The following is a 23,242-nucleotide window of genomic DNA, read 5'->3' on the forward strand; positions in this document are numbered from 1 at the left end:
CTTGGCTTACAGGTCCAGAGTTTCTGCTAGGAGAGGCGGATGAATGTGTACAGGAAGATTTCAGCATCCAGTATCCGGATAATGATCCAGAAATCCGCGCTGAAGTTAGTGCATTAGTCACTGAAGCAAGGCAAACCTCCAGCCTCCATTGTCATCGCTTTGCACGTTTCTCCAGTTGGATGAGACTCATCAGAACTATTGCAAGGTTAGTACACATCGCTAGATGTTATCACAATACTCAGGAAGATAAAGATTGTCATGGTTGGCATGTCTGCCATAAACCCTTCTCTGCTGAGGACATTTCCCATAGCGAGTCTCTCATAATACGTCACGTCCAGCAGGGAGAATTTAACGTAGAATGGAAGTGCTTGTACAACAGACAGCAGATTCCTATAAAAAGTCCTCTTGCCAACCTAAATCCATTTATAGACAGTTTTGGCCTGCTCAGAGTTGGTGGTCGTTTGAATCAAGCCCACCTAGGAGTTGCAGAACAAAATCCTCTAATTATTCCCAGCAAACATCATATCACCGTGTTGCTGATCCGACACTACCAAAAAAAGGCTGAACACCAGGGCAGACAAATCACTGAAGGCAAGTTAAGGTCTGCAGGTCTTTGGATTATAGGTATGAAAAAACATGTAGCCCAAATACTGCATGACTGTGTGCACTGTCGCAGAGCAAGAGGGAAACAGCAACACCAACAAATGGCCAATTTGCCTGCGGATAGACTATGTTTAGAACCGCCCTTCACCTATACTGGCCTGGACGTCTTTGGGCCATGGATGGTGTCCGCACGCAGAACCCGAGGCGGTCACGCAAACAGTAAACGTTGGGCTGTGCTATTTACTTGCATGAGTGTGTGAGCCGTTCACATAGAGGTGATAGAATCCATGGACACATCCAGTCTCATTAATGCCTTAAGACGGTTCTTCGCAATCAGAGGACCAGTGAAACAGTTGAGGTCAGACCAAGGAAGTAACTTCATTGGAGCCTGTAGAGAACTGAACATCGACACTAAGCCCATTCAAGATCAGTTGGCGGAGAAAGGTTGCACCTGGATCTTCAATCCTCCTCATAGTTCCCATATGGGGGGTTCCTGGGAGAGAATGATCGGGATCTCACGCAACATCTTAAATTCTATGTTGATGGATGTAAACTTTTCAAGACTCACACACGAGACTCTTGTCACCCTTCTTGCCGAAGTTTCGGCTATTATCAATTCAAGACCCCTTGTGCCAGTGTCTATGGATCCTGAAACACCAGCCATACTGACTCCAGCTACTCTACTTACCCAAAAAACTGAGAATATACTAGTGCCTAGTGGAGAATTTACTCACGCGAATATCTACCAAAAACACTGGAAACGTGTACAATACCTGGCGGATTACTTCTGGAACAGATGGCGAAAGGAGTATCTCAATATTCTTCAAGGAAGAAGAAAATGGCGACACCAAAAACCAAACTTGAAAGAAGGAGACCTTGTATTGATGAAGGAGCAACAAACCGAAAAGGATTGCCTGGCCTATCGGACTAATTACAAAGGTTTTCCCTAGGGAGGATGGCAAAGTCCGAAAAGTGGAGTTGAAGATCTTCAGGAAGGGCGAGCTTAAAACGTTCGCAAGGCCAATTAACGAACTCATTTTGATATTACCAATCGAGAACGTTCCTGCAGGATGAACAGGACTGAAGTTGAACTATAGACATCTTCTCCATTACAAGCCAAGAAAGCCAACTATATTGTTATGTTTATTGCATTCTAACATGTTTTGTTGCAGGTTTGTGTTATATTTCATGGACATTCGTCATAGTGAAATCTCCAAAGTAAATTTCAGATGGGGAGTGTGCTGTTCTCATAGTTAATTGCATACGTTATTATCAATCCTTCTTTATCTATGTTATTTTCTGTGAATTGTTGTACTGCTGCCATCTGCTGGCCAAAATTTGCATGCTGCACGCCTCTGTTCTTGTTAGTAAAGTTTTTCCTCTCGGGGGCGTGGTTTTCTGCCAGCTCAGTCCTTCTCACTTCCGGCAGCCATTTTTCAGTGCCTCATTACTGTGTGACTGGACATTCAGACATTTTGGGCTTGTGAAGGCATCAGTTTTTGACCAGCAGTTAGCCTCAGGAAAGTCATATACAGGACAGTATTGATACCGCTACTACAGAACAGTATTGTATCACCGTATATTGCTGTATTCTGGATCAAATAAACCCAGGCTGATTTCATCCCTGTGTCTATGTTTGGATCCATCCAACCTGAGCGTCTGCCGGTCCGGTCTGCCCCACTGCTTGGATACGAAGGTAGGAAGTCACACAGCTACTGTTAGTTATACCTTCATTCGCCTTCATGTGGGGACAGAACAAATATCTTGAACACTATTTTAAAAAAATATAATGTTAATGGCAAAGGTGCTTAGCATACGATTTTTATTCGACCGCGGGATTGCGATATTTGTTAAAAATCATTTTCGAATTCGACATTTGAATTCGAATTTTTTTAATTCGATGGTAAATTTCAAAGTTTTTTGTACTTCGAAATTTGACCCTTGGTAAATCTAGTCTGTTTTTTAAACCTTGGAATGGACACATTTACACCCAGATACAGAGAAAGCCAGAGCTATTATTTATAAATCAGCTAGCAGAATCATTTTGTGATGCCCTGACACCTACTGGTAAAATGACAAATGCCAGAAGAAGGAAAATATTCTGCAGAAATGTACAGAAGGGCATAGTTGGAATGGCACTCATAGAGGTTACATACAAATTCCTATTTATCAGAACAGAATTAACTGTTTTCGTAGGGACAAATGGTAAATGACTGATAGAAAGATGTCCCTTATAGATATGACCCTTACTAGGTCACACATGAGCTCTGTATAAACCATTCTTCCCAGCCGCTTTCTATTCATTATTGTTATTTTTTAGGAGGTGGGCTAATTTAATTGTCTACTTACTCCCTCACTATTTGAAAGAACCAAAGTGGAATCAAAGATACAATGAAAGTACTTTCTATAACAAAAAAAACATGCAGATCCAACAACATTATTATACAGTGCAAAGAACAGTGTGCAAAAATCAAACCAGCTTTCCAATCTTCAATATTGATACAAAATTCACAAAAGTATATTACTTTGTTTCATTTATATTTTGTGCAATTAAGACCTTGTCTATTAATCTTCTTCCCACAACCAATCTATAAAGTGCACACACAAGTGACTTTTGCTAATTTTTTTTTTTAAAAAAGTGTCAAAAACAAAATATTTTGTTTGCAACTACTTAAATGATTTCCAGTTTACAGGCATAATTTTATTTTAGTCTATCACAATCTGCATTTGTTTCTCAAATTTTATCAGAGAAAAGTTGCAATAATATTAGACAGGTAGCTATCGGACATCAAATTAAAAAAACAGTTGCAGTAAACAGAAGTTGCAATTTTACCTGCTGGAAGCCAGATATCCCTGATATATACACAGACATAGAATTCAATGGGTCTGCATATTCCCCCATTATGATGATCATCAAGCCTGATGTATGGTTGCTATGAGAAAGTATAGAACCCCATTCCATACCTCCAAACATTTTGGAAATAGAAAGAGGGACAAAAAGATTTGGTGTGAGTAGCGTGGCGAAAATTGTTTGACCATGCCCATTTTTGTTACCACACGCCTTAACTAGCATGTTCATTTTACAAAATTGGCAGGTTATGAAAGTTTGAACTAATTTCTGTGTTTTTTTTTCCAGTTATTACACTTTGCTAATGAAGGTGAATTGCCCTTTAAGCTGCTAGTACTTTTCCCCAAGAGACCTGCTTATCTTAAATCGTTACAATAGTTTTTTTGCTTATCTTAAATTGTTACAAAAGTATCTTAAGTGCTTCTGGAACATACTCTGGGCTCTCTTACAAAAGCCAATTGAGTTAGAAACATTGGATCTTTTGCTGGCTGTTCAGTGTTGGAGATCAAAGAGAAAGTCGGGACATTCAGTAACAAAGTTGCAGGATGAGCTGTCAAAATCAGGACTGTCCTGCGAAAAACAGGACAGTTGGGAGGTATGCCATTTTATAAAAAACAAACAGGGATTTCTTCTACATATGGGGATCATTGAATGCCAGGTTCTCTTGCTTTTAATGAAGTAGAAATGATAGTTTATGTTTATGTCTCCATTAATGCCACCTTTGGATAATAATAAAATAAAATGCTACAGATCACTATATGCTAAGGAAGATTATGGGTAGGGTATAGCTGTAACCCTGCGCCAAAGGAAGCCTAATATACTAATCTAATCTAATCTAATATACTGTATGTGGATTTAATCATATACAGTAATATTTGTTGTTACACATGGTAATTATTGGTATGGGGGGCCCCTCCTTTGAAGGCATTATCTATGGTTTTAACTGTGCTGGCAGAATGATAGCATGATATAATTGATTGTTTCAGGGTTAAGTCAATTCATTTGTGTTACTCCTATATTCGGGACACCTAAAGCAGCTTTATCTGATGGCATATTTGTAGTTGTAGTTGAACCTATAAATATATATAGATTTGAATTACATTTTTATACAACCCCAGGAGCACTGGGGTTCACTCTGAAAGTGTAGTCTCTGGCCTGTCCTATGTGGCTTGGACTCGTGGCCTGCACTCTACTTCAGGAAAAGATTACTGTCTTGCTAGAATGGCCATCTGACCTCCTCTTTCTCCTGTAAACAAACTTTATTATTCACATACAACACACACACACAAACCAAAGAGAAACTTAAGGAATGGCATATCTCCCAACATTTTAGAAATAGAAAGAGGGATAAAAAGATTTACCACGTGGAGCGCAGCAGACACACCCCTTTTACAAAATTTGGCAGGTTATACAAGTTTGAACACATTTCTGTGGTTTTTATGTGTTATTACCATTTTGCTAATGAAGGTGAATTGCCCTTTAAGCTGCAAGTCACAATTTCCCCAAGAGACCTGCTTATCTTAAATTGTTACAATTGTTTCTTTGCTAAGCTTAAATTGTTAAAAAAGTATATAAGTGCACCTGCCACATATTCTGAGCATTCTGCCAAAAGCCAATTACATTTTAGAAACTTTGTATCTTTTTCTAGCTGTTCAGTAGTGATGTGCACCCGACCCTAACCCGCCCTGCCGATGACGTCACAATAACGTCACAAAAGGGGCGGGGCGAGCAGATGCGACACTATAAAATCGGAACCCGGAAGTCGGATGCCGGCATTTGAAGGTGGCAGGCGGGGAGAGCAGGAGAAGAGCTCAACCCGCACCCACCCGCGAGGAGCACTGCGAGGTCGAACTGAACCCGCGGGTATCGGGTCAGCCCGCACATCACTACTGTTCAGTGCAGGAGATCAAAAAACAGGACAGTTGGGAGGTATGGAATTGTTCAGTATAAAAAGAAAAACTGGGTAAAAAGATGGAATAGAATAAAAAAATTTTCAATATAGTTAGCCAAAATGGAATCCATGGGGCAGATTTACTAAAGGGCAAAATGACTAACGTTAGCAAAAGTTCGCCAGCGCAACATCATTTTGTTACTTTGCCGATTTACTAACGGGCACAGGCATAACTTCGCTAGCGAAGGAGATAGACTCTCCTTGCTCCCTTATGCCTGGCGAAGTTACGCTTTGGTGAATGGACGTAACTCAAAAAATAGTTGAAAAGCTGGCGACTTTTCATTTAACAGGGTGCTAGGTTGCAAAAGACCGTAAATTTTTTCTGGGGTACCCAGCTTCCCCCCCTACATTTCCTAACATATGGCACATAAACTATACACTGGGCTCATGTTTAGGGCATTATAACAACTCTATTTTATTTTATTAAGGTTCCCTGGGCTTGTGTAATGTAATGGATTTGGTGCAACATATACGTCCATTGAACTTTAACTTCCCTCCATATGCAAATTAGGCAATGCTAGCGCAACTTCGCTTGCCGCAGTAACGCTAGCACTACTTCACCAGCGTTCGGCACCCTGGACGCAACTTCGAATTTTTGTGAATTAGCGTTGTCCTGGCGAATCTACGCCTGGCAAAGTGTTCCGATGTGAGCGAAGCCATCGCTGGCGAATTTTCAGAGGTTAGTGAATTTGCCCTTATAAAGGCTGGAATGACTGGATGAAGGGCCACTATCATGGGGAGTGTTGTCCTGGGCCAGGGGGGTTTTATGTCTTAAGGGGGGCGCGGCCATGCTGCACTTACTTGATTAGCCATGCTCACCTGTTTTCAGTGAGCTGCCGACTTCGGAAGAGTGGGCAGGAGCACAGGTGACTGGTCATATGTCCAGCATTCTCTTCCCTTAGTCACATACGTTTAAACCCTCCTGAACTGGAATAACTTATTGCTACAGAGGGAGGCCAGGTGGATCAGGCACCTGAATAGTATCATACCGAAAGGTATGAATGATCAGTTTACTGTAAGCTGTTTGCTTGTAAGTGCCCCGCAGCGAGTTAAAGGCACAGTACACAAAAATTCTGTATAATAAAAATGAATTATTTCACTCAAAATTTACTCACGACATCCTTCCTTAACATTCTTCCTCCAATGTACAGGTCTTCCAACTGCCCCACCATAAACCAGACTTGCAAACCTAGCCAAAGGCCTTTTAACTGTACCACCTACCGGTCAGGTAGTCCATCATACGCTTTATGATCCACCACCTTGCCCCGGCAGGCCTTTACTTCATGCCACCTCCCTGCTTCAGCCAGTCCGACACCACATCAATGACCACTGACCTTTCCGGATAGGCTTTTTCCCGTCACCTTGGCCTGGGTTGTCCACACTGTCATAACCTCACGCTGTTCCCTCACTGTGGCTGAGCCATGGCTGCTAAGCTACTCTCTCCTGGTTGGGGCGCCAGCTACCCTTGCTAACTAGCCCTAACTAGCTAAGACACCTAGTTTCATACTACACCTATAAAAGACCTGTCTCTTTAAACCTATCTAATCACAAGAACCCCTCCCTGAGCGAAACCTGCCTTTTTATACTTTTATTACCATTGCCCTCTGTACCTAGTAGCCAGGGAGAATATTACACTTTTACATAAACATAATATAACTAGAAAGAACCTCGTGTGGCCAAACCATGTAAATACACTTTTTAACAATACAATTTTTCAACATTCAAAACTCATACATCCACATAACAGGCATTTTCACATTTACACCATCATTCACTACACTTTTTGTATGACATGATTTTCATCTACCTTACATGCTGGCTTCTTTAGAGTACGCTAAAAACTGTATACTTTACCAAACGGCTAGGCCACCTCGCTTAATATTATGCATTTAACTGATATTGCTGGTAGTACAACTCCCACCATTCTAAAAATACAGAATCAAGTCAAAGCAAACTGGAAGTTGTAGTTCTGCAACATATGGGTATGGTATCTGGGGGGGGGGGCGGCCCTGGCCACCAATATTTTTATGGGGGTCTATGACCACCAATAGTACTCTTGTGGGGGTCCTGACCACCAATGTTTTTTTTTTAATTAATATGTGGGGGTCCTGGCCATCAATGTTTTTTTCTTTTTACTGTGGTGTGGGGTGGGCGGACCTGTGGGTGGAGCTTGTGGTGGGGCTTGTAGTATGGGGCCTTGTGATTTCTGACAGCAGCCTTGACTGGACGTCTACCATAAAAGCCAGAACCCAACTACCTCCTGCTTTGCATCTCTCTTGGTTTCCACTAATTGGTTGTTATGCAGTAACCATTGACTTGAGGGGGGGGGGATCTGGGTCATAACTCTTGCTTTTGAATCTGACCTGCATGTTAAGATTAATTGCAAACTACCTGAACAGTTATGTCCTATGTGGGTCGACTTCTAGTTGCTGACTAACTCAGAGTAACAGAACTATGATCACTGGGGCCCGGGTGCAGGCAGAGCAGAGGTTGGAGAGAATGACACTTTTGTAACATGATTTCATTACTTATAACTTTTCAAAAGACCATTGACCGTGAGACGACTATTGATAAATAAATTAGATTTGGTTGATGTACTTTTGGGTGCAAATGTTAGACCCATATGTTAGATGTTGATTTGTGTCTGGTCAGTACTAGACAGGTTAATGCAGGATGGGAGGAGAATACTTAATCTCTGCTGGTGCATTCTGTTTGTTGAATCTTTTCCAGCCCTCTTTTCTCTGATGTTCTGAGCCAGATTTGATTCCTCTGGAGGCAAGATGGGTCTAGAAATCCAGCTTATATAACTGGAAACATGGGAGGAGATCTCTTGGGTAGGGAACAGGTAGGAATATGCAAAAAGATCCTCATGGAGCATTTTAAAGGGTATTATAATTGTAATGCAACTTGGAGTAAAAAAAAAACATCTCTGCCCCCTCCTCAAATCCACAAAAAGAAAAAGCCAAACAAAGTAGAGATTCCTATTTCTCTTTATTAGCCACATACAGTGGCTTTAGTGTGCAATCTTGCACTGTATATTATTATGTAAAAAATGTTTGACCAATATTCTCCCTCTGCCAAAGTTAGTATTTTGGCAGCAGCGCTCTTAGCTGTCCCATTCAAGGTCAATACCCAGTGCCATGCTGGGTTCATCGACCCTTATTTCAATTAGTCAGAGAACCACTGCTGGCCACAAACTTGACCAATAAGACTGGAATAAAACAGTAGAAGTACAATTTGAAGTACAAACCCCTCATATTAATTAAGCAGAAGAGATGTACAATTTATACATTTTCACAAATTAAGTGATGAAGCCCCTTTAAGTTATAATTCTATTGCTGACAGGAACAATTGCACGGTCCAAGAATGTAATTGCCTGCAAACAAAGTCTTCCATTCAGCAAATACTTCCTTACTAAATTATGTATACATTGCTAGAGGACTGTCAAAGTTTGCCCTATTTCTGAAGCACTAGAGACTGGTGGGAAACATGTTTCCACTTGAGAGAGCAAAGTACTCACTAAAGACTTCACAGCCTACGCATTTATTTACAAGGGGAATGCATAAAAGGTATATGGAAGTCGCAACATAGCAATCATGTAGCCTGAGCTGTCCAAACAGCTGATTAGAACATTATTAAAGACATGGGGATTAACTCCATCAAGTAAACTAACCAAGTATAAAGGTAAAGTTAGATAGATAGATAGATAGATAGATAGATAGATAGATAGAAATAGCACGGGATGTTATAGTCTTAGCACAACAGAAATGTATATACAGGTATGTTCCTGTTATCCAGAATGTTTGGGACCCAGGGTTTTCCATATACCCCCCCCCATAATTAATATAACAATAATTTAAGGCACCTACTGTATATGGATTTGGACAGTTTAATAACCATCAAATACAGGTTACTGTTTAATAATTACAAAGAAAAAGTAAATAATAAAAAAAATAGAATTTGCTTTAAATGGACTGTTTGGGAGATGGCTTTTATGTAATTCAGAGATTTCTGGATAATGGGTTTTCCGGCAAGAAATCCCATTTCAATACTGGTACGACTCTATGCTCAGTAGAGACGTGAAATTCTGGCTGAAACAATACAATTAAGTCTGCAGTATATACTTTGCAGTATAAACTTTGCACCGGGTCTGGGTTTTTGTGATGGCTAGCATCCCCTGCAAATTTGGTCCCTTGAAATGATTAGAGACCAAATTATTTTAAAAATTACAAAGGCTGAACTTAGAGAGATGTTGCTTATGGAACCAGATACACTTACTTTACAAAAAGCTGTGGCGCTGGGCAGCCAAATGGCTTTGCTATGGTGGCCTGACAGAGACAATCAAATTGAAACCTTGATTCGAAACCATGCTTACTCAGTGGGAAAAATTGCATAAAACTGCTGCTCTACTACAAGTTTGGCCTTTTACACAAGCCCCATGGGATACAATTCCGTAGCAACCCAACACCAGAGGTATTTGTTGGTTGCATATGTTTTATACTCTAAATGGCCAGAGGTAGCTACAGCTGGGATCATTACCTCAAAAGTTGGCATCACAATCTTAGAAGGATGGTTTTCACAGTGGGGACTTCCACTAAAAATCATTACAGACAATAGCCCACCGTTTGTTTCAAAAGAATTTGAAGATTTCCTTAAAGGCCATAAGGCAGATTTTAACACTTTGATACCATCCACAGGCCAATGGAGGTGTGAAACATTTTAATCAAACTTTAAAGAATGACCATAAGGTACACCTGCATGAAAGTCTTCTGTTCAGCAAGGCTTTAACTACAGTCCTACAGCACTACAGGTCTGCACTCCACAGCACAACTGAGGAATCATCATCAAAATTGATGATAGGTCTTAATCTACGTCTGCCCTCAACCCGTTTATGATCGCAGATGAAAGTGACGGAACCCAGATATTTGTTAGCAAAACCAATAAGGCAAAACAAAAAAGCATCCATGATTCAAAAAGAATCAATTATCCTTAATGCTGGGCAATGGGTGAGAATAAAAAAAACCCCAACCAGATCAAAATTTGATCCCATTTTGTTTGACCGCATTTAGATCCACAGTCAGTTGGGACCAGTCATCTACAGATTGCAGGCGTGTGTGTGTGATTAGGCACCCACTACATCCCATCTGGATCCTCTCAATTTCTAGAATTGTTTGTTTAGGTATAAGTTTTGGGGGATTGTGGAAGACATATAGATACTTGATATACCATTTTCAGAAGGCTCATCCTGCCCCATGCTATCAGGGAGAGTTTAGACCAGGTGGTAAAAAGCAGATTTTTCAGTAAGGGGCAGATTTATCAAGTGTCGAAGTGAATTCGAGGGAATTTTTGAAGTAAAAAAATTCGAAATTCGAAGTAATTTTTTGGATACTTCGACCATCAAATAGGATACTACGACTTCGAATTTACTGCGACTTTGATTCAAAGTAAAAATCGTTCGACTATTCGACCATTCGATAATCGAAGTACTGTCTCTTTAAAAAAACTTTGACTTCAATACTTCGCCAACTTAAACCTGCCGAATTGCTGTTTAGCCTATGGGGGACCTCCTGTGTGTTTTGCTAAGTCGAAGGATTTTTTGGGAAAATCGTTCTATAAAATCGTTTGAATCGTTCGATTCGAAGTACGATCGGAGTACAATGTATAAAATCCTCCGACTTCGAATTCGAATGTCGGAGGATTCTATTCGATGGTCGAATTTCAAAGTTTTTTCTACTTCGAAATTCGACCCTTGATAAATCTGCCCCTAAGTGTGTGACAGGTTGAAGGTTCTCTGTGATGTATTTAGTTGCACCATTCTGTACTAGGATACCTACGTACAGGTATGGGATCTGTTATCTGGAAACAAATTATCCAGAATTACGGATTGGATGCCATTATAATAAAATCCAAAAATGATTAAAATGATTTCCTTTTTTCTCTTTAATAAAAAACCAGTACCTTCTACCTGATCCAAACTAAGATATAGTAAATCCTTGTTGGATACAAAACCAGCCTATTGGGTTTATGTAATGGTTACAAGATTTTCTAGTAGACTTAAGATATAAAGATTCAAAGTATGGAAAGATCCATTATCTGGAAAACCCCAGGTCCCAAGCATTTTGGATAACAGATCCCATACCTGCATTTAAATTTATGTACCCACATGAGCGGTGAGGGAGGGAAATCCTCAGGGGAAGTTATGTCATCAATTTGAAAAATATTGAACTTGTCCCAATCTATTTTGAAACCTGAATAATCTCCAAACTGGTTAATCAGCTGCAAGGCTTCTTGAAGTGGTTGGCCTGGACTCTCTAGGTATAATAGTATAATAGTGTAGAGTCCTGCAAAGCGATCAGGTTTTAAGCATATTGTCCCCGATTCCCTTACTATGCGGGCAGCCCAGATGTTGCCCTCCCGCTCAGTGCTTAAAAATCAGCGTTGGAGCAGGTCAAAAGGGGGCAGCATCGCTAGTGCATTGAGCTCTCTTTGCACTAATGGAGCCAAATTTCCAGTTTAAAACCCGGAAATTCAGCTTTTAAAGTTACAAGAGGCGGCTTTTTGCTGCCCCTTGTAACTGGCTGCTCACTGCCGCCTGAGGTAAGTTTATCACCTTGCCTCATGGCAGGAGCGATCCTGTATGTGGGCAGTCCACTGATAACCTTCCTGGGTACCTGGATAAGGTGCGGGACAGATCCTTCCCACCCTCCCCTTTGACATATGGCAAATTTTTCCCCTTACAAATCTGAGCAGGGTCTGGAGCTATGGCACTTCCGGTTCCGATGACTCTACCTTAGCATCATCTGGGGGAGAGTATGACTGGGGAGCCAGAGTTTACGTGCCAAGCGTAGACATAAGTGTATAGCGTACAGATGTTTATGTCTGTGGACCTACCAGGCATGAAGCCACATTGATCTGAGTGGACAATTTTGGTGATAACTTACAGCAGTGCTGTAAATTATTGTGCAAGATGGGGTTGGCAGGAGCTACATAGGGCCAGGTCGTTCTCTTCCTTGTGGATTACACTATGATAGCTGAAACAGGCTGATAGCTTCCCTTATTCTACTGAGCAGGTATTAACTTTTATATATTATTGTATCATATGTTTCATGTATTTGGGAGTGTGCAATGGTTTCTATAATTACAGTTTATTCCTTATGTTTGTTTACAAATTAAAGTTTCATCTTTATCCCCTTAAGTGTATATGCTATGCATTTAGTGTGACAGTCAGTACAGATTATAACATCATGGTTTCATCTAGGTCCCTGTGAGACAGAAGATTTATTTCTATATTAGGGACCCCAGTATTGCCAGTGCTCAGATAAATGGCAGAAGAATGAACCTAATCTAAACATTTGGTTCATTATTCTGCTCATTTACCTGTTTCAGTGTGAGAAAAATCCCCTAATACAAATTTGTTGATTCTTGATCCTAAAAAATGTTATTTATCCCAAAGAGAATCTTGCATTTGATGTGTCCTTTGTGCATAAAACTTTAACTCCAGCATTAATGAATAAAAGCTTGAATATAAACTTTATTCTCGCCTATAAATTGACACTATCCCATATGTTACATTTATATTTCCCATAGGAACACAAACAAAAGTACTATGCAGAGCAATGCATACCAGGCCCAACGACCAAGCAGATAAACAGAAGTATCAAGAAATGGAGACATTTTAACAGATCACAATCTCTCAGTTTAGTAAGATGATACACTCTGGAGGTTCTATCTATATATATAGAACAGTAAGGGGAGACTTCCTGGTGGGAGTATCATTCTCCAAGCATCAAATATTAAGCCTCCTACTGCTCTATTCAGAAATAAATACACATTTATTTATAAAGAAAACAGAATCAGCCCTGCCTGCTTGATGTCACAGGTTTTCTATAAGGGTAATTTATAGCCACTAAGTATAGCTGTGTTGTTTGAGTTAGCTGCAGTTGTGAAAACATACTCCAGTCATTAAAGGTAATGGTGCTCCTTCACTTCTGCATAGTTGCATTGGTTCCGCTTGGTTCATCCTGCCCCCTCTTGAGAATCGCCCACAGTGTACATTTTGACGCAGGGGAACACTGAGCAACGACCACCTCCAAAAGTTATGGCCGCTGCAGGGTTCGTACAGCAGCCTGCGTCAAGAAATGCAGCACAGATCATTTTGATGCCAAGTGCTGGAAGAAATAAAATGTATGTAATTTATTTAATTAATGAATTTATTTAATAAACATAGTGAAGGTTTCAGTGGTGTGTGGGAACAGTTGCTTACTGAGACCAAATCAGACTGCTTGAAAATAGTTTAAACGTCTGTGAGTACATAATTAACCGCACGTGGTGAACTGTCTGTAAGTGAATTGGAAGACACACGAACGTGATGTGAATGTACTTCTTGCCTAAGTGAGATTTGGGTAGTTGGGCTAAACTATCCCAAAAAGGGTAACAACATACTACACCATACAGTATATTACCATACTGCTTATTTCCCTAAAGCTATTGCAGCGCTGACTCCACACAATTTAAAGAAGTTTGGTATTACTCTCGGAGGGGAGTGAGTTTTATTGGGAGCCGGCAAAAGAAGGGAAACCTCGGGTACACTTACTGAAGGTTTCAGTGGTGTCAAGTGTCTGATTCATAAAGTGCAAGCACAATGGAACTGCCATTGTGCCATCCTGCTAGAGTTCTGGGAGTATTATTAATGAAACTGCCACTGTGCCATTTTGCTATGAGTTCTTGGGGTATTTATACATGAAATTGCCACTGTGCCATCCTGCTGTGAGTTCTGGGGGTATTTGGACATTCAGTTGTCACTGTGCCATCCTGCAATAAGTTCTGGAGTACATGGAAGTGCCACTCAGTTTAAATATTGTAACGATAAGTTATCCTGGTGGTCCAGTGGCTTACCCTGGTGCTCTAGTGGCCGGTGAGGACGCCTGCCGCACGAGTCCTTCTCCTCTGTGTGCCGGTTTCCTCTATGGCGCACGCAGCGCGCACTTCCGGGTTTCATAGGCGCAACAACGCCGGCGTGATGACTTCATCGCGCAATGGCACAAAATTCAAATGTACTTACGGGGAATTCAGTGCTATAGACGTTGCCTGTTGTTCGGTTCAATTCAGCTTGTTCCTGGGTGTTTATTCCATGTGAATCCTACTTTATCTATTGTTATTGACCCTTGCCTGCCTGCTTGACTGCTCTAACCACTCCAATCCTGACCCTAGCCTGCCTGATTACTCTGAACTCTCCAATCCAACCTTTTGCCTGTCCGCTGACTATTATACATTCTCCAATCCTGATCCCAGCATGTCTGACTATTCTCTACTCTGCTTGTGCTGGCTCGGCCTATCTGTTCCACACTGTGTTGTCCGGCCTGTCTTCCAAGGGGTGTTCTTCCATATAGTTTTTTTGGTGAGACAATCGTGCCCCTTTGCTTGTCCAGAACCTTTAGCTTTGCTCCCCTCTTAGTAAGACCTCGCGGCATCCAATTAGCCGAGGACTCCTCCCGAGGTGAAAGGCGGCTGTTATAGGCAGAAGCAAGAGCCGAGACCAGGGAGCCTAGCTCTGTTTCTGGATTTAGGGTGCCGTTCATGACAAATATTTATATTTTATAAATTCACTGCTTATTGGACATTTTTTTATATTGATCTTACTGGTATGTGTGCAGTTAAAGAAGTGCGTATTGGACATTTTTCAGTGCTCTTACTGGCACATCTGGGAGTGCTCACTGATCATTTCTACAGTGATTATACTGGTACAGCTAGGATTATCCATATTCTGTAGTATTTATACTGGCATGCCTAAGGTTAATATGCTGTTATCCATTTTACTTAGGGATTTACATCAGGGTTGTGTTTTAGTAAAATGAGTGTGGTGTTTAGGGATGTGGCCAACAGTAGGCGTGGCTTAACGTTGTTTGCCGCACTGCAAGCAGTAGAATGATAGAGGTCCATCATTTGAATTTTTGCTTAAAACGGCTCTGACAACATATGGATACTTATGGGGGTAAGATGGATTGGAAAAAATATTAACCATGTGAAAGGTTATGCCTTTGCACAAACAAATTTTCCTTTGTGCGAATTTAATATAGCTTTTGCTAACCTGGAAACTATTTAGCTTAACTTAACTGCGCAGTTAATATAATAAAAGTTCTTAATAATAAAGTTATGTTTGCTCCAAAAGATTGACAACTTCAAGCTCTTTTTAAAAGTGCGCAATCAAAAGTCACAAATTTTATTTGTGCAAATAGTTTTTTTCTTTGTGACTTTTATTACATTTCCCCATTGGTATCTGTATAGTCTGCCATTGCTGGCCTGGCAATAAGATCTTTTATTAACCAAGGTTCTGCATGTTACAGCTGTAGGGACCTATAGAATTGCTATGCCCCTATAGCGTTAAATTCCTACCTTCTTTCTGAATTCCTTTGTTATTGGGTATAAACCCTATAACATTCCCTTTAGTACACTACTAGTTATTGGCCAAAGGTGTAATTACCACTTCCTGTCACACTCCTATATAGTACTGGAAAGGAGTGGCCTCTTCTTCTTTGGCTCCTGGTGTCCTTCCAGCTGGGTGTTTCCTATTGAGCCTGGGATCACCAAGTGCCCAGTAAAGCCATCGCCCCAAAGGGACCTGTACCTTTGGTGATTAAGTCGGGACCAGGTAACCCCGTAAACGAGTTTAGCTATCACAGGGCAGATCTTTAATAGACTCTCTAGAAGAGTGAGATAGACAGCTTTATATAGCATGAGCAGCTGTGTGCTCCACCAAGGATAGTAGCAGGGAGTAGCTTCCCAAAGGCTTCTTGTTTGCCTTTAGTGCAGGGAGTGGATAGGGTGCTAGGCTTTAGACTTCTTCTCCCTAACTACTCCACTGGTGATCCCGATCCCCACAAAGGTATATCTGTCTTCTGGGAATTGATGTACACTTGACTACTATGCCTTATGGGAGTGACAGTCTACATTGTGCTGTATAATCCTCTGCTATCCTCCCTCCTCTGTGATATGCTACACCTGCCTCCATGGGCGTCCGCAGAAAATTTTCCAGGGGGGCGGGCAAGGAACCCATACCCATATTTTGGTTTCCACACAAACCTAACAACAGCTTTTCTATAAATATATAAAGTAGTAACTGACTTTGCCCATCCGTTCCCTCTCCCCCTGCAGCCACTCTTCCCCAGCATTTCTCTCTCACCAAGCAGCCTTCCTATTCTTCTGCCCATAGCTGCCTGGAGCTGAGCTGCTGAGGATCCTGCTATGCTGCTAGGGGTCCTCACTGTGCCTGCACGTAAATTATACGTTTCAGACAGTGAGGCAGCCAATCACATAGGCAGCCAAGCCTGCATGCTATTAGGTTGCAGCCAGGGTCGGCGGGAACCGTGTTTTTTGGGCTGGAATGCGTGGGGATGGTGTGATCGGCCCTGGGCCCCCCAGTCCGATGCTGTCACAACCTGTTCAGATGATCTTCCAAATGCCTCTCTCCCCAGCCAGCATGACCTTACCTCCTGGCTGCTCTGTGTTCTTACTTCCGGTGCTGTGTGGAGGAACAGCGACGGGAGCGTGATTCACACAGTGGCGAGCTGGTCACCCGGATAGATTTTTTAAATAAAATAATTTACTGGTCCGTTACTGGTTACTGGTCCGGGGGGGGGCAAGTGCCCCCCCCGTTGCCCCTATGTGTGGACACCCATGCCTGCCTCATCTCCTGCATGAGTAAACCTGTGGTCAATTGCATTTTTGCTTTGTACATTAAATCCTCTTTTGTTTTCATCAAAGAACCTCCTGGTGTCCAATCAATCTATTTTTATGTACAGTAGCCTGTGTTTTTTAGTTGCACTACACCTTAAAGTGATAGCTTCCACTTAGTGAAGGCCCTGATCCTGATGTGTGAGTCCAATGTAACCCATGCTCATTACCATTTAGTTGGACATTAGCCATCTGTGGTCTGGATAACCCAGATTAGTGTTACACAGCTATTATAGTAAACAGCATGTTCTTCCAGTACAGTAACACTTCTAACTCTGTGCACCTAAAAATGACCTGACTGTACACTTCTTTGTCTTCTAATTGTGTAAGATTGCTGAGCACAAGCGTTCATCTGTGTCCTGTGACTGTACACCAGAGCTCTGATGAATCCACCTGACTTTGCAGAAGATGATACACTAAAAAAAGCATTGATGCATCTATTTAAAACCCAATGAGTTTTTGATTTCCTGAACTGCTTAATCAGTGAAAGAGGGAACTGCCAAGGGCTTTTTTCTTGCTTCTATTGCCTGCTCCTTTTCAGAAACATAAGATGCTTACCCAAACCCCAGGGAACGCTGCGTTCTGAAAGCATCCATTAAATACTATCCCAGGAATAGTCTAGCTGCAGGAAATCGTAAGTGCATGCAAACTTACTTTATCATATGTTAACCCATCTGAACCTACTGCGGAATGCACTTATATGATGAACCCATCACCGATAATTCTTTAAGAAGAATGGTAAATAATCCGTTTGACAACTAATTTAATAATATTAAACACATTTTGAGTTATTAACATGTATTTATAAAGTGATAACATACTCCACTGTGAAGTACAATAGAAGGGTGAATAGACCTAACATACAAATTCCATACAAATACTAACTCATACAAGAGGGCCCTGCTCATTAGAGTTTACAATCTTAAAGTAAATGATAGATTATTCCTTTTAACTTACTTCAAGAGAATTGTCATGGACTGATTTGATAATACAGTTCTTTCTTTGTCATTACTTAGTATAACTTGCCCCTGCAATTTTTTCACCCACAAATGCACCAATTGCACACCATTGCCTGACATCACAGTTCACAGCTTTAATTAACCCTTTTATAAACATCGTGTTATTAAAGGGGAACTGATAACATCATAAGCTTGCCTGAAATAAAGCTTGTGCACAAATGCAGGGAAAATAAAGTCCATGGATCTGCCACCATGGTCAAGCATTTTTATCATAGACTCATACTCGACAGTACAATGGATTTAGCAAGAAGTTTCACACTTGTGTTGAAACCCAAAAGTATCCCAGCTGTTCTTATAAAGATTACAAGGTAACAATGTACTTTTAATACTAGAAATTAATATCTTGTCAGCTCTGGAAGTGGGTTTCAAACATCTGCAAAGCCCAAATATGAATTTTATAATGGCTGTAAAAAAGGGTGTCCTTAACAGGATTCCTTTCACAAATGTTCAGCAACAGGAAATTGGGGGTTACAGCTCCTTTCATTCAGCTTTCCAGTTTTTACTTTTATAGCCACTTGCCTTTCTCCTAAGAGCCACAATCAAATTGATTTCAACGATGTACCTCCACACCGTATAGCATACTATGTTCATTTTGATTTTTGATTTTCAGTCACATGCCAGCCTCCAACTGGCTTTAAAATACAACACTCGAATGTTATAATTATGCAGTATTATATTTATTATTACTGATATATTACATATACACTGTATAATATATAATATATATATATTAGAATAATATACTATTATATTATAATATATTGTCCTGTCCTTTGCTTCTCTGGGTGCCTTTGTAAATAGATAGTGTAAACAGACAGATCAATCTGATCACTATTAGATATACAGTATATATGTATTGCACTCTGGCCAATCACAAGAATAGCAATATTAATACAGCTGATTGGCGCCTTAGGCTGATCAGTGGGATCCCTTGATTGCATTCCCATATTGTGAGGAGCAATGACCCATTATTAGTGCAGATAAGGCTCCTTTGTCAGCATGGTCTTTCTTTTGGATGATGAGTTAGAATACATTAGATGTTCTCTGTTCTATCATATTATGCATGGGTAAGTCATAGATTCAACAGTAACCTGGGTAAGCAAAATCCCTGCTCACAGCATATACTGTACAAAGAACATTAAACCCATGATTTGATGCATACTGCCTGCTTTTCCTAAATGGGGCAATAATACCCCCTTTTTCAACATCTGTTCAATGAATACTAAACAGGGAATTTGAATCCTCTGCATATTCCTTACAGGGAAAATAACTAGATTACCAGTATATAAGCCACTCCCTTCCCCTTTTGTTGTGACTGTTCTGTTAACAGTCTATTATATATACCAAACATGGAGTAGCTTCATTCTCCCTATTTCTGTCCTGTTTAACTCAAGACATAACAAAAAACTCAGATTCTTCATGACTAATACAAAAGGCAAAATGTATGTTTGGCACAAGCCCTTTTCATTGCACTCATGTTAACCAAAGGGGTATACTGCCTACCTTACCTTTTAAAGTCTATGTCAGAAAGGCAGACCAGTGAATCCTGGGTTTGTAATACTATCCTCATCAGATAAGCTCTCCTTTATACAAAAATAAAGCATTCACTTTCTGCATCTTATAATTCATTATAACTATTATTGTTGAATACCTTGCTCAGATGAGGAAATGCAGAAGGAAAGCAGTTCCTCCTTGCTTCCTGAAGTTCCAATTGTTTGGGTTGTCAGTTCAAATGAATATACATGGACAGTACTATCTGTTTGGCTTGGAGGCCATTCAGTCTGGTTCAGATGAGGATTGGCCAATGAACAGCTGACGTATACGGCCTAAATGGTCATGGAACCTATTCTTAGTTATCTATCAAACTACAGGATTGATTTACTATTCAAAACTATATTTGCATTAAAATTCTTAGTTTTTTAAATATGGATTTTCTTCACATATGGGAATATTTTTCCTCTTTATCAAAATTTGATACATTTTTTCTATTTTTGTATGAGTGGATGTTTTCCTGCAATTTATTAAAAATGTTTATATTCCTAAAATGTTTTGCCTGCACTTTGCTGATGTAACCCATTATTAAAAATGGTAAATTTGTTGGAAGTTTTTCAGCATGCTATAATATAGCTTATATGTAATGAAAAAAATAAATTTGAGATTGAGAAAATAGTGTTTCAAAATAATAGTAACTTAGCCCTTAATCAAATGTAGCTGGTATTGGTATAGCTGGTATTTACTGGTTAACTGAAAACAGTTCATTGCACAGCATCCTGCCACTCAAACACATATTGGATGCACATCAATATTTAAAGCAGTTAAGAAAAATATGAATTTTTTAGAAGTTATGGGGAGGGGGGAAGAGTCCTTCAAATTGCAGAAGCAAATATGTTGTGATGATGCTTATGTCTAGTGGGCTTGGTCTCATCCAAATCCTGGTAGAAAAACAGAAATTCAGTGGGTTGGGTTCCCAGAAGCCCTGTGTGCTGTGATGTGAGAGCAGCAAGTAAATGCAGCCCATGTACAGGATCCCCAGCGTCTTGCTCCCTGCCTCCAAGAGAAGCAGCCTATTTGCATGTCGCTGTCCAATTCCAGTGTGTTCCTGCTGAACGAGGTAAGCTTGGATTTCTATGCTGTTTTGGGACTAGGCATCAATGTCTAACAATTGCAAATAAGCTTAATCCCTGGACCTCAGGATGAAAATGATTGTGATAGATATATAGGCTAATTTCAACTAAAATTAGACTTGTTTTAACATCAGCTCTATGTCAAGACCTCAAGTAAATGGTGTGACACAGGAATGTTAATATGATCAAATGGAAAGGGGATTTGCACTTTTTACTAATTTCCCCAGTAATTTCCTCAAACATTTTTGTAGGCAGTTACCAGAAAATACTCCTTTTTTTACATATTATTTTAGTAGCACAGAGAAGGGGAACAAACACTTTAATATATACAAAAGAAATATATACAGTCACAAAGATGAAATGCTGTGGGTTGGGATATAAATTGTCCTGTATTCTTTAAAACCACGCCAAAACAGTTTTCTAATGTTAAGTATTCTAAATTATTTATTTTATGGAACATTTTCCCATAGATGAAATTCAGTTGACATTTATTGCAGTCTGATCAATCAAGAAAGCCTAAATTTATAATTATATAATAGTCTCCATGTTCTTAAAATCAGGACATTCCTATTTATCCTACTTAGAATTCAGGATCAAGACTTTAACTTGGGTGGGGGGGGCAATTTTCTGTACTGGAAATGAATTACATTTGTTCTAAAGTGGGTGATATTATTTAACCATACATTAAAAACCACAATTTTAGGGAGGTAGAGATCCCTTATCCTGAAACCCATCTAGAAAGCTCCAAATTACGACAAGACCATCTCCCATAGACTGAATTTTAACCAAATAATTCAAAAATGTAAAACATATTTCTCTGTAATTAAACAAAAAAAAAACAAAACCTTGTTCTTGATCCCAACTAAGACATAATTAATCCTTATTGGAGGAGAAATCCAATCCTATTGGCTTTATTCAATGATTAAAGCCTTTTTAGCAGACGTGCGGTATGGCAATTCAAATTACAGAAAGATCCCTTATCTGAAAAACCACTGAGCATTCTGGATAATAGGTCTCATGCCTACATAGACCTTACCACCTAAGTTGCTTGTGCATGAACCAAGCAATCTCCTCTTATTTAACACACAATTGCAATGTAGAGCAAGGATTCTTATCCTAGGGGGTCAGGACCATAAAAATATGGGTTCCTATACTATGTAGTCAGGAATGGTTGGTTATATAAAGTGTCACAAAAGGTTTACATATGAGTCAAATTTGAATAATAAGTGCTGCAATATGACAGTTAAACCACATACTAGTATATTAGAAGAGTTAAGAAATGAAAAAGAAACAAAAACTAAGAAAGGACAACATTGTGGTACATAATGTGCAGCACTCAGTGATGGGTCTTGCTGACAGCAAATATCGACCTGAGGAAAGAAACCATATTTTTATGGCTTTATTGGGGAGGATAAGTTCTCTGAGGCAGAAAGCCTTTAGGCAATGGTCATATAATTCGGGGTGCTATAGGTTCCATTGTGACCAGCCAAAGTTGTGACAGATTTAAGTTCCATCAGGGTTGGTGTCTACAACATCGAGTTGTAGGCTATTAAAGAGGTGGTTCACCTTCAAATTAACCTTAAGTATGTTATAGAATAGTCAATTCTAAGCAACTTTTCAATTGGTCTTCATTATTTATTTTTTATCGTTTTTGAATTATTTGCCTTCTTCGGAATCTTTCCAGCTTTCAAATGTCAGACAATGATCCCATCTAAAAACAAATGCTCTGTAAGGCTATACATTTATTGTTATTGCTACGTTTTATTACTCATCTTTCTATTCAGGTTTCTCTTATTCATATTGCAGTCTCTTATTCAAATCAATGCATGGTTGCTGGGCTAATTTGGCCCCTAGCAACCAGATGGCTGAAATTGGCAAACTGGAGAGTCACTGAATAAAAAGCTAAATAACTCAAAAACCACAAATAATAAAAAATTAAACCCAATTGCAAATTTTCTCAGAATATCCCTCCCATACATTATGCTAAATGGTAATTTTAAGGTGAACAACCCCTTTAATCGTTTAGTTGTAGTTAGTATCAGGTTAGTAAATTTCCAAACATGGTTCAGAAGCTTCGATAATGGAGCTCCCAGTTGGAATGTTAGTGGATCTAAATGCAAGTATATTATTATTTTTAATTAATCAGTAGTATTCCCTTCGCAACCCCTATTAACTTGCTCTATGTTTGTGATGGAGGGAAGAGAGAACACTCATGAAGAAGATAAAGTAACACATACTCCAAATGATCCATCTGTACAGTGTCTTGGGTGTGTGTCTAGGACTGAGAATCTAAGGACCCTACCTGGCCTGCAGGTGCTAAGTGCTTAAGAGAAATAAGGCAGGGGACTATAGCTCGATCAGCTCTTCCTATTGATATACAAATAAAAATGGGTAAATATGCCACAGATTTGAATATATATGTCCAGCTTGTACACAACATGAGAAAAAACTTTAGGTTTTCTTTCTT

At 39.9% G+C, this 23,242-nt stretch overlaps 1 protein-coding gene across 1 annotated transcript in view; it reads left to right on the top strand.

The window, feature by feature from the left end:
• The first annotated feature begins 20,602 nt into the window (after window positions 1-20,602).
• The window catches only part of cacnb3.S (calcium channel, voltage-dependent, beta 3 subunit S homeolog), a 78,365-nt gene continuing 75,725 nt past the window's right edge, over window positions 20,603-23,242 (top strand). The window contains exon 1 of the mRNA XM_041582954.1: window positions 20,603-20,762. Within this exon, the coding sequence (XP_041438888.1) occupies window positions 20,724-20,762 (39 nt within the window). The 5' untranslated portion in view covers window positions 20,603-20,723. The remainder of the gene's footprint in view (window positions 20,763-23,242) is intronic.

This window comes from Xenopus laevis, chromosome 2S (genome assembly GCF_017654675.1).
Source record: "Xenopus laevis strain J_2021 chromosome 2S, Xenopus_laevis_v10.1, whole genome shotgun sequence".
Taxonomy (NCBI): domain Eukaryota; kingdom Metazoa; phylum Chordata; class Amphibia; order Anura; family Pipidae; genus Xenopus; species Xenopus laevis.